The sequence below is a fragment of the Ictalurus punctatus genome, chromosome 2, assembly GCF_001660625.3.
Source record: "Ictalurus punctatus breed USDA103 chromosome 2, Coco_2.0, whole genome shotgun sequence".
NCBI classification, from domain to species: Eukaryota; Metazoa; Chordata; class Actinopteri; order Siluriformes; family Ictaluridae; genus Ictalurus; species Ictalurus punctatus.
Window position 1 is genome coordinate 10,960,665 of NC_030417.2, and position 12,755 is coordinate 10,973,419.

Consider the following 12,755-nt stretch of genomic DNA (forward strand, 5'->3'; position numbering starts at 1 on the left):
ACGATAGATCAGAATTTCAGCTTTCATTTCCTCATACAAGATAAATAAGGTGGCCCAATGATCTGTCTCCTAACACGCATGACGTTAACTTATATCTAGGACGTGACACGTCAGGTAAAGAAGTCCTCAGTATGGAAGAAAAAAAGAAATAAAAAAAAACATTTTTAAAAGGAGTGAGTCAACAGCAAGAAAAAGAAAAACATTTTTATGCATGAAAGGATCTAACAATACCAATCATTTTAAGACAGCCTTACTAACAATGCAACTACAATAACCAATACTGTATTAACAATAAGCTACTTAGTTAACCTAGGATAATTTTAAAATCTGCAGACTAGTTACTGTTAGTTACATATAAAGGACAGATTTGTGTGCGTCTGGATTTCATCAGATATACCTGTGAACGTAGGAAGGCACGAGCGTCGCTAACAGTTATCTTTCTCGACCAAGTTCAGCGATTATCGTATCACTGCTCTGTAAATCAAAATCTTTACATTCCCGTCCTCTTTATTTTCCCGTTTAGACTGTGACCACCTTTGAGATTTTTATGAACTGCTGAATTTAAGGACAGAGGTTGTAATAAAGTATAACACACTATAAGTTTTAGACGACAAAACAGCTCCCCCTGCCCCCCTCGATAGGAGTTTTTTTTGGATATGCAGTAATCAGACAGAAGAGGAAAAAACAGAATATGACCGATTTATTCAGCAATAGAAGCCCACATACATAGTACAATGCACTTTAGTGGAGGTTTAAAGTAAAGTGCTGCTCGGACAAATTCTGAAAACAGGGATAGTATGTATTTAAGAGGGCAGTAGTTAGTTTGCTACACCACAGGGTGTCCTAAATGTCTCCATACACAGCGGAAATCAACACTTTTTTTTTAGCAAAATATCTTCCAAAATTGTTCATACTTATTATATACTATATAGTAGGAGTTCCCCCCCCACCCCCGATAACGTTTAAGAAGAACGTATTGAAATAATTCTCGTGGCTGGATCGGGACGCTGTCTCAAGCCCTTCATACGACCGAGAAGAAGTGGACGTCGACGACACGAACATCCGCTGACGAAGGCACACCCGACGTGCTGCTGGTGTACATAGTCCGCTCCATATCTATGTACAGAGACTTTTAGGACACCCTGCAGTATTTCGGCAGACGAGGGAACGCCGGAATTGAAAAACATGGAAATCTGTTTTATCGGAATTGTTCGGATGCACAGACAAAATGTAAGCTGTTAAAAATATAGAACACAAGCAAGTTATGTACAACTTCCTTGGTTGGTAAATCTTCACAACTTTTATGATACAAAATTTATTAAGAAATGAGAATGGGGAACTTCACCAGGGCCCCCCCAATCACCTTTATACAGCATGAATACAAGCCAGCTTCAAAGTCAGTAATATAGGTGGACATTTGGTACATGTTTCTACTGTCGTGGAGAATTACCAGACAAGATTATTAAAAGAAGCTTTCCCTATGGATTGAGCTTGAAAGCTGGTGTGAATCCTAAAGTAATGGGTACTGGACTTGCTGCTCACTCCTTCCTGCGCTTCTTGTCATGATCGTAGTCCTTTGAGCGCCCGGCCGTCGATGGCCTTTTGGAGCCACCGTGTTGCTTGGCCTCTTCCAAGAACTTGTCCAGACCAAAAGGATCTTCTTCAAATTGGACAGGTCCATCTCTACGTGGTCCATGATCCGTACCGGAAAACTCCCTGTCAGGGACAAACCTGAGCAGAGAAACAGCACAGCGTTATTTGAATGTGAGTTTTTGTTGTTATATCCTGTCGTCGTGTGAAAAAAAGTAAGTACACCGCATGGAAATTGATGGTTTTCGTTGACATAGCAAAACAGGCAAACATTTGATCCTCTTTGAAACCATGCCTATTAATAAAGTTGTTGCACTATCAAATCACACTTCTTGTAGTTATTAGAACCTGCTTAGGGAGTGCAGGTGGAACTGGTCTTATTTATAAACCTCTTAAATCTAGTGTCTGGTGTTCCTTTTGCTATTGAGGTGTGTGGTGTCATTATGCCAAGATCGAAAGACTTCTGAAAGGCCTACAGAAACAAAATGTTGCAGGTGCCTAGGTCTGATAAGGGATTTCAAAAGATCTTCAAATTATTTGAACTAGGTCATTCCACTGTGAGGAAAATAAACTACAAATGGCGCAGATTTCAAACGACTGCCAATTTTTCCAGGACTGGCCATCCCAGCGAATTCAACCCAAGAGCAGTCTGTCTGATGCAAAAAGTAGTCTCCAAGAACCCCAAAATTCTGCTTCTACAATCAGAAAGAGATTGCACAAATTTGACCTGCATGGGAGGCGTGCCAAGAAAAAAGACTTCGCAAGACTACAGTTTGCCAGTGAGCATACAGGAAAAAGACCAGGCCTTTTGGAATAACGTTCTCTGGACAGACAAATCAAAGATAGAGTTGTTTGGCCACAGTAACAACAGACATGTTTAGTGCAGACCAAAGACAGCTTTTCAGGAGAAGCACCTCATACCATCTGTGAAGCACAGTGGTGGAAACGTTATGGTTTGGGGTCGCATCGCTGCTTGCATTTATCGATTCAACTATGAATTCTGCATCATATCAAAGAGTGCTTGAAGATAATGCGAAGCCATCTGTCCGAAAGTTGAAACGAAAGTGGACCTTTCAACAGGATAATGATCCTAAGCACACTAGCAAATATCGTAGTCAAAGCCCGGCTTTGAATGCCACTGAAATGTTGTGGGGGGGATTTGAAACAGGCAGTACATGCAAGAAAACCCTCAAACATCTTGCAACTGAAAGAATATTGCATGGAAGAGTGGTCAAAAATTCCATATAGCCTGGTGGACAATTATGCAAAATGTCTACAAGAAGGTGGCAATACTAGCCACTGAGGCCAAGTGTGTACTTACTTTTTCCACAGAAGAATCTCATATCTAATGATATTTGTTGAATAAATGATCGAAAAAGATAATTTTCCTTGTGGTTTTGTTCAAGTAAGCCAATTTCAAAGATGATCAAATACTCGCTTGTTCAAATAGGTTCCAAAATAAATAAATAAATAAACAATTTAAAAAGGCCAACAATTCCAATGGGGTGTACTTATTTTTTCACATGACTAGTTTCCGTGTTATTGTACCTACAATTATTAAGCTAAACTGATCAAGTGGAGTCATGATGCGGGTGTACTGATATGATAGCGGCATGTGAAGGTACCTGGTGCTCTGCATGAGTGTGTCCAGGTCATCTCCATACACATCCTTTCCTGTGTTCTTGCTGGGCCTGTAGATGCTCTGTGCCATGTCTCTGCCTCTCCCAAAGGGCTGGTCGTATACATTATACACCTCATCCTCTCCTCCCGCAAATCCACTGTCCATACCCTGAGAAACATACACACGAGGCCATTTTTTTTTTTTAAGTGAACTGTGGATCAGGTATATAACTAACTACCGGTGAGAATTAATTACCCTGCTCTGGTTAAAGAGGCGCTGATCATACTGAGCCTCGCTGGAGATACGTGGGTTGGGCAGACCCAGAGCAATCGCCTCACTGATATCTCGGTCCTGGTCCCTCTGCAATTTAGACCTGGGGAAGATATGGATTTACACAGATGTCAGTGCTACTTCCAATCTCGTACACTAACTTGGGAGATGAAGACCGCAATTACATTACACACGTCTAGGAAAGAAGCCTGAATGCTTTTCCTGGAATACTCAAGAATCATTTTCAGAGATCAAGTATTCGGCACACATTCAAAAATAGAAGATCAATGCAATACCATGCAAATAGTGGTTAGCGACCATAAAGAATCTGGAAACAAACGTAAGTGCACGGACAAGAGGTATTAGGGCTTTGGCAGTTCGTCCGGTGCAGCGGTAAACGTACCTTTTATCGGGGGCGGCTCTGGAGATGTTCCTGTCGTGCTGCCTCTCCTTCCTCCTGTCATGGCGGATATCATCACGCTCCCTAACCTCGGTGTCATCACCACCTGGGAAAGGCCATGTGTCAGACCTGCATTCACACTACTGCTCTGCTACTTCTGATCAGTAACGCTTCGTATCCTCAGGAGGTACGCACAGGACCAACGCAGCATGTAGTTAAATGTTGGATGTTATGTTATAAAATATATATATATATATATATATATATATATATATATATATATAAATATATATATATATATATATATATATATATACATACACACACACACACACAACTTGTAGCTGTTTGTACCTTTGTCTCCGTGGCCTTTGATGCCCGCTCTCCTGTCCCGGGCCATCTTCGCCAGTTCCCTAAGCTTCTCCTCCTTTTTCTCTTTTTCCTTTTGTGCCATTTTCTTTTCCACCTGTGCACGCATCTCCACTGCCTCTCGTGCCTACGCGCAACACCGCATGATAACATGAACGAGTTCAAAGCTACATGACTGACTAGCTAGCTTGACCGGCTTATCAAATTTTCTCTAATAAACTATATTTTATACCGCCAACACTAAAAATGCATTTTGGCGATGAGACTTAGATTCAGTAGATTCACTCAATTCAGTAGATGTCCATAAAAGAGGTCATCAAAACGTAAAAAAAAAAAAAAAATGAATAAAAATAAAACCCCAGACATAAAGCATACCTTTCTGTCCGCAATGTAGAGAGCCTCAGCTAACTTGGCGAAATTCTCATTGATGTGAACTGTCTGAAGACCTCTTCCATCAGCAGCCAGACGCTTGTCCAGTGGTATTGTGTAACCCTTAAAGAAGAAGAAAAAAAAAAAAAGAGCGAAAATATAAAAAGGAGCACTAGGTTACATTACAGTTGCCAGTGCTTTTTGAAGAACATCTGTGAAGAAAATCTAAATGTAAAAAAAAAAAAAAAGAACTCACACCTAATTAAGTTTGTGTTCTACCATGTCGTTTTCAAATCAATTCAATTTCTTTTATATAACATTTTTAACAGCGAATAATCTGCGAGCCAATCCAGATTTACCACCAAAGTACATTTTCTGGGTATTGATTTTGTATGATCTCCTTGTCCACTTTATCTGCTATACCCAACAGTTTGGGTTAGAAGAATCATTCCTCTGAGGTTTCCCAGTTGCTTGGAAGCTTCACAGACTCGGCTTGGTTAGGAAGACATCGTTAAATTGGTTTGCTGTCAGAATATTGCCTTAAAAAGCTATGACATAGGTCTTCAAAAAAAACAACCTGATTTTAAATTAAATTAAATAAACAAACAAACAAACATTATAAATTGCCTTAAAGAGCTATGACATTGGTATTCAAAAATATATAGATTTAAAAAAATAAAAATAAAACACAGATTATAAATTGCCTTAAAGATCTATGACATCTGTATTAAAAAATATTGATTTTAAATAGACAAATAAATAAATAAATAAATAAATAAATAAATAAATAAATAAATAAAAGAGTATAAGTTGCCTTATAAGAGCTATGACATCAGTATTCCAAAAATACAGATTTTAAATAAATAAAATAAAGAAAGAAATGAGGAATTTTAGCTAGAAGAAATCGCTAACGGCACCTTGGCGTTCTTCCAGTTGGAAATGCAGGGAGGAATCTTCCACTCTTGTTGTTCTTTCACAGTCATCTGAAAGAAACAGAAGCATAAGTGCCATTGAAGCGACTCAGTTAATGCAGGAGTCTGTATGCAAGAACTGCGGAAAAAGAAAAAAGAAAGAAAGAAAGAAAAAGTGTGTAAAGCTGATGGTGTGGTCGAGTCCTACCTTTCTGCTGGGAGAGTGCATGACTGGAGCAGGAGGAGACGGGGGTCCACGAGGAATCTTCTTATTAATCCTATGTAAACAGACATGCAGACGTAGCACCTGATAAACTGTTTATACCAGCGAGTCTTGTTTATTGAGTCTTAGGGTTATGAAAGCTGCTGTACGATTTTGGGGGTATGAGAGCTATACCAGAGATTTCGTCTGTTGATAGATCATTAATATGTCGCAGGGACTGAAGTGAGGAAAAACGGGTTCTCACAAAAGCATGCGAACATGACCTTTCACACCGAAAGTAAAAAAAATAAATAATAAAACGTTATAGAACGTACTTGAACCGTGGTGGCTCCATCGGGTCTTTCTGCATCTCCACCATACGAATGACCCTCTGCTTGGCACCAGAGTTAAATGCCACACCCTGCTGCGAAGGCGTGTACCTATTAAAAATAAAGAAACATTTAATAGTGACGTCGAGTTAAACACGGCAAGCGTGTGTACCGCATTACACCAGATACACAAAAATACGACTGACGGCTTTTACCGGATGTACTGTGCCGGGGCCTGTTTATCTGCTGCTCGTACAGGCATGGCGGCAGCAATCTTCTGGGACACCTGCTTGTCTAAAGCAGCTCTGGTCTTTTCTGCAAGCTTAGATAGGAGACAGGGAAAAAGACAAGGAAGAAAAAAAAACGACAGAATAAGGAAAGACTCACTGCATTAAAAATGATTCCAGGCATCCTATGTATACATTCAGGAATTCTCTCTTATGCAGCTTATGAAGGGGAACCAGACTTTATTAGACCCTACTCTGGCAATCACAACCTCTTGTCACGAGAACTTGATGCCCCAAAGAACTGGCTTTCTAATCAGGTTACTGCTGACCTTGAGATGATACTATGCATGTAGAACATTCTAAAATGTCTACATTTAATTCACTAGAATTTCTTCCCTTGTGATAAACCGGGTTATAATCGTAACTAAAGCACAGGTCTAACAAGCTGAGGTCAATGTATGCATGCTCAAAGCATGCTTGAGCAATTTCTTTGAGCCTAAGCAACCTAGTAAGTAGGGCTGCAACTAACGATTATTTTCCTGATTATTTTTCCGATTAATCTGATTGGGAGGGCGCGGGGCAAGCTTTCAGTACCATTTTTTCGCTTATTTAAAATAAAATCCACAAACTGAGTGTGACAAATATAAATTTCAGACTAAAATGTTACACAACTGTTTGCTCAATTATATAAGTCTGAAAAGAACCCAATACATACACACACACCAGAATATATATTATTCATTTAGGACTGTAGTTTAATTCAGTGCTTTTTGTGCACCTATAAAAAAAATTATGCATAAATACATATATAAACTAATATATAAGTTTATATTATATAATAGTGTTTATGCATTACTTTATAAAAGGTAACGTTGACAAACAGTAAACTGAAGAAAGTCAGTGTCGGTGACTCTGGGTATCTGATAAAGCTAGCGGTGTCACATTACGTGCATATGATGTCATGCACCGTCAACTAGGAATCGGCTTATACTTTCGGTTAGTAAAAAACCACTCATGTTCCATTTGAGGCGATATTACCTTTAAAAACTTCATTAGACGGTAGAGTACATAGTGCATAGTGTAAGTGTATAGTACGTTATTTGGGACACAACTTTAGTATTTACTCTCCGAAGCTTGTTTTCGTAACAGAAGTAACGTAGTGAGTAAACGCACCCCGTGCCGCGCGCAGACCGACTAATTGATAATGAGATTCGAGATTACGATTTTCACAATCGCTTATTATCAATTAGTTGTTGCAGCTCTACTAGCAAGTGAAAACTGTTGTAGGACACACATCTGAGTGTAAAACTTTCACAGTGTATTCAGAAGGTATTAAGACCACTTCAGTATTTTGCACTTTATTGTGTTACTTTTGGCCATTAAGCTACACACAATAATCCATTATGGCAAAGATGGTTGTTTTTTTCTGTTGTTTTAGTCTCCTTGGTGAAGCAATGAAGTTGCTAGGGCTTTGCTAGATGGTTGCTATTGTATTCCATCTGATCGGTAAAGTGTTGCAAGGTTGTTGGTAGGACATTTCTTATTGGTTGGTAGGGTGTTGCTAGGTGGTTGCTATGGGATGCCAGGAGATTACATTTATACCAAGGGGTTGCTAGGCAGTTATGGTATTCCTAGGAGTTGCTAAAGTAGTACAAGTGGTCGCCAGGGTGTTACTAGGTGGTTTCTAGGGTTCGCAAAGTAGTCGTCGTGGTATTCCACATGGTTGCTAGGTTGTTACTAAGGTATCACATGCAGTTAAGGGTATTGCTATCTATGCCAGATCGCTGGTAGAGTGCTGCAAGTTCATTGCGATGGTGTTTTAGATGGTTCCTAAGGTTTTGGAAAGTGTGTGAGGGAAATTACTCTTTTTACTTTGTAATAGTTTTGTTCTTGTTCTGTTTCATTCTCATCTGAGGATAACGCCTAAGAAGGCCATGTCATGTCACTGAGATCAGTACAGAATGTTTATCTGCTTACAGAGACACAAACATGTTCTTCTGTTCAATGTTTGTCTGGACATCTTCTAAGACCCTAAAACAAAGCCTGTTTGAACTGCCTCAAACTGCTTCTTATCAGTACACCGAATTATGTCAGCGCTCTCGTTACTCTATCCTGCTTTATTCTATCCTGTATTAACCATTTTTCTGTAATAAACCTTTTAACCTTCAGAGGACGAGTCTGCAAGTGTTGTCTAATTTCCACGACAATTGCACACAATGGTATATCCCAGACGGTTGCTAGGGTGTTTCTAGCTAGTTGCTATGTGTAGAAACCAACACTACAACTAGTTGTTCAGGCCCCAGCTTGCTTATTTGCATGAGAAAGCAGTATCTAGAGATCAGGTGGACATTATCAAGGATCTTTCCAGGTGAAAGCTTGTGTAGTGTGTGAGCCTCTGCTACAACAGCTCATCTAGTGCGACCTCCACAAAACAACAGATCATGAGTGAACAACGCTCCACAGCAGGAGCCGTGCGGCATTCCGAGATTTTCTTAGCTGGGTAGTGTCCGCTAGGCATTTCGGACCTTAAATACCTTCTGAGAGTCTCACTTACCTCTTGAACTGCCTCCCCATCAGGTCTCTGCAGCTCGGGAGCATCATCATGAAGCACGTCTTTCGGAAGCAAATCTGTATATTTACTAAATATGACCTGTTGAAAAGACAGTACAAAACATTTAAGCTTTTTTTTTTTTTTTTTTTTGGACGAAACCCCCCCAAAAAACTACACTCCCATACCACTGCCAACTTAATGGCACTTCAACATGACACGTACCTTATCCTTTCCCTGTCCTTGACGAGCAATCGAATCATACTTGATCTTCCCCTCCGCATCCACCTGTAAGGCGAGGGCATTGGAGGTTCTCTTCTTTCTGCCCATTTCAAGTGGGTACTGAGCCACGTAGATCTCCGGAAACGCACCGCCATCACCAAAGTCCTTTGAAAACACAGTTATAAAATCATCATCACCTTGACAAGTAAACTGAAACCATATAAAAATAAATAAATAAATAAAAATAAATAAATAAATAAAAAGTTACCTCAGCAGTGCGAGGCACCCATCCTTTTCGGGAGCCATACGGAGGAGGTTCTCTACGAGTTAACACCAGCGCTGTGGAATGGGACCCCTGTGCCGTTGCAGTCTCTTCTGCCTCAAGCTGGTCTTGAGACAGCTGAGTCGGCATGGGTAAAAAGCTGGAGAAGAAGATGATGATGAGATAATGTATGTTTACATAATGATACTTGGAGCTTGCTAATGTGGTTAGCTAATCAGCCAATTGTGTGGCAGCACCTCAATACATAATATCAGAGAGATACAGATCAAGAGGTCCAGTTAATGTTCACATCAAACATTCAAATCAGAATGGGACGGAAATGTGATCAGAGAGACTTTCACACTCACACGGTCGTCGGTCGCCACGTCGCGTTTAAAATTGCATTAAAACGTGGCAAAGAAATTTCACCACCCTTGGTCCAAGTCAATATTTTAGCAAATCAAATGACAAAATACCACGTAGAAACCCGTGCGGTGTGTCTGTTAGGTGTTCACGTACTCGACAACAGGCTCTTTATACGTCATTTAGAGTCCTGCCTAGAACGAACGAAGTGTTGGAGGACGAGTTCTGGGGGGAAATTTAAAAAATCTCAACTTTTACTCTTCCTTTGTCACTTCCTTATTCCTCGACTGTTTTGGCATGAAATGGAAGACACTGCTAATGCTGAAGATTTTTATTCAAAAGTCCAGGAGCAAAAGGTCCTCGTAGCCATCTCGATACAGCAAAATCGACTGGCTGCATTTAGTGTTAATCTTAAATTCCTACGTCCTGTGAATGACCGACAACGTGTTCAAACGAGCACGTTAATATAAACCTACTGCTCGTTACATATAACATATAGCTAGACAGGGGAGAGAAAGGAAAAAAAACAGCCTGTTCTGAAAGTATTGGAAGGACAAGGCCAATTCTTTTGTTTTTGCAGTAAGCTGTTTAACACATTTAGATATAAATATGAGGAAATAAAAAGGGGAAATTATGAGACATCATCTCAAATCCAAATGTCTTCAGTGTATAGCGAAAACAAATGATCTGGGCTTGCCATTCCAATACTTTCTGACAAGACTATACAGGTACATCTGAAAAAATTTCAATATCGTGGGAAAGTAATTTTTTTCTGTAATTTAATTCAAAAAGTGGAACTTTCACATATTCTAGATTCATTACACAAAGTAAATATTTCAAGACTTTTTTTTTTTGTTTTGTTTTAATCTGGATGATTATGGCTTACAGTTCATGGAAATCAAAAATCCACTATCTGACTGGGGCGTGTTTTCATCTTGAACTGCCCTGTATTTGCTCTCAAGAATGACCAAGCATCCACACCACATGATGCTACCACCACCACGCTTTACTGTAGAGATAGTGTTCTCAGTGTGAAGAACAGGCCTTTGTACTAAAGACAAATTATTATTTATTTGAAAACAAAATTTGGGCTTTTTCCACATTGCAGAGTCTCCAAACATCATCTTGAAAAATTTTGTGCTGCAAAAACTAATCAACAAAATTGATAAAAATCAATTATAGTAATGGACAACAGTTGTCATTATTGATTAGTTGGGCTGTTTTTTCCCCAGGAATCAATCACCAAGACTAGGGTTAGTCACCAAGGCTAAAAATGCATTAGACAGAAACGGCGCATTTAGTCTATAATGAAGTCTATAATGAACACAGTTGCAGTTTCTTCAGTTTTTCACAGTTGGAGGTCAGGAATTACAAGTGAAGACCTCTAACTGATTGCAGCAATGCCCTATGTGTCTATATGTACGCAAAACATACGTTCATGTACACCTTACATTCCTGTTGTACGTCCTTAAAGCCTAGTTCACGCTGCACAGACATACGCCAACCAACGCCACCAGACACGTTTGTTGGGTTTTCCCAGACCAGTGTGTGTCAATCCTGGCACCATCTGTGTTTGTCGGGTGGTGGAATGTCTGGGCAGCATGGTATGATTTCCCAACAAAATCTGACCTGGGCACAAACCGTTCCCATATAAAATGAATGATCCTTTTTCAACAATAAAAATGTCACTACTACTAGTGTCTTTACATGTTGTTCTTCGCCTGAAAAGGCCACAACTGGTCATTCTCACAGTCTCCAACCAGGAAAACGCCGAAAAAACCTCCATCAACTCCAAATTCCTACTCAACTACGAGTGAGTGACGTTACATCAACATGGCCGACCACAGCATCAGCAGTAAACACCGCAGCATTGATTTCCCTTGAAATGAGTTACACTGTATATAAACAAGTCTTATCTTCGGCTCAATCAGCATTCAGACAGGTTCTCTTGTTGCATCTAGAACACTGGCTCTATAGTTTGCTGTTTTAAGGAGGAAAACATGCAATCACATGCAGCTGGGTAGCATGTTGCTAACAAAAGGGGGGTCCATACGGGGTTTTCTTTCCCTTTGTCATTGCGTACGTAGAATGCGCTGAGGTCGGAAATTACGTCAGCTACAACGAAGTGAAACCCGTCTTCATTAATGATGATGATGATGATAATAATAATAATAATAATAATAATAATACAGCTAAACTATATAGCGGGCTAGCCTTACTAGTGACGCTTATGGTTACAACTGTCTGATAGACAGACAGACGGACGGACGAAGCCTAGTGTGAAATATTAAACCCGTTAGCTCATGCTAGCACTCTAAACAGCTAGGTAGCAGATTCCAACAAGTACATCGTTTCTATGTCTAAGGATCTAGACGAGTGGGTAGATAACCCAGCTACATTTAACGCGATTAACAGGGCGGTAAATGCGCTAGCTAGTTCACCAGACGTGTACAAGTGTCCTTAATGCATGTGTACAGAGCTTGCTAGCAACGAAAGGAAACAGCAGAGCTAGCATGCTAGGCCTGTAAACCTCCAACGGTCCAAACGGTTGTAATAAAACATATTTCCTAACACGCATTTGTTTTAAATAATGGCGTACATGTATCCATGTAATTTATTAAGATATATAAAAATATATACATCTCCCCCCACCTCTTTAGCGCCATTTCCCTTTCCTTGTTGAATCTGTCGTCATAAAGAAGCGAGTGTATCGCTTTCTTCTTCTGATTAGGTTTTATATGGCGGTCTGTGAACGTTTTGCGGCAGACTGTCGCCACCTGTAGGCCCGGAGAGAGTACTTTCTTTATAGTACTACATGTTCATCACGCTTCTTACTTTAATACAAATTATACAGTAAACATCAAATTTATCCATTACAGAATACATTATTATGCATCTTCTGTAAGTCATTGCATTCTCTGATGATCTTTCTAGCCAATGAATTGGCACGAGGAATCCAAAACCGCCGTCGAAGCGTGTAAAGCATATAATTTCTTCCACTATGTCCAACCGTTTCGTATACGGAACGAACAATGAGTTCTGAGATGTTGCTACCCTTTGGCAGGATAGCAG

General features: G+C 39.9%; 1 protein-coding gene across 1 annotated transcript; it reads right to left on the minus strand.

Annotated features, from left to right (window-relative positions):
- Positions 1-683: 683 nt before the first annotated feature.
- snw1 (SNW domain containing 1) lies at positions 684-12,462 on the minus strand. The gene is made up of 14 exons (XM_017456641.2): positions 12,336-12,462; positions 9,327-9,480; positions 9,062-9,223; positions 8,843-8,938; positions 6,277-6,383; positions 6,068-6,172; positions 5,739-5,808; positions 5,537-5,602; positions 4,626-4,742; positions 4,236-4,377; positions 3,885-3,987; positions 3,467-3,584; positions 3,216-3,379; positions 684-1,731 (listed from the first exon to the last, which is right to left on the minus strand). Exons 1-14 carry the CDS (start codon positions 12,347-12,349, stop codon positions 1,539-1,541), a joined length of 1,611 nt encoding a protein of 536 aa, XP_017312130.1. The 5' UTR covers positions 12,350-12,462; the 3' UTR covers positions 684-1,538.
- Between the last annotated feature and the right edge of the window lie 293 nt (positions 12,463-12,755).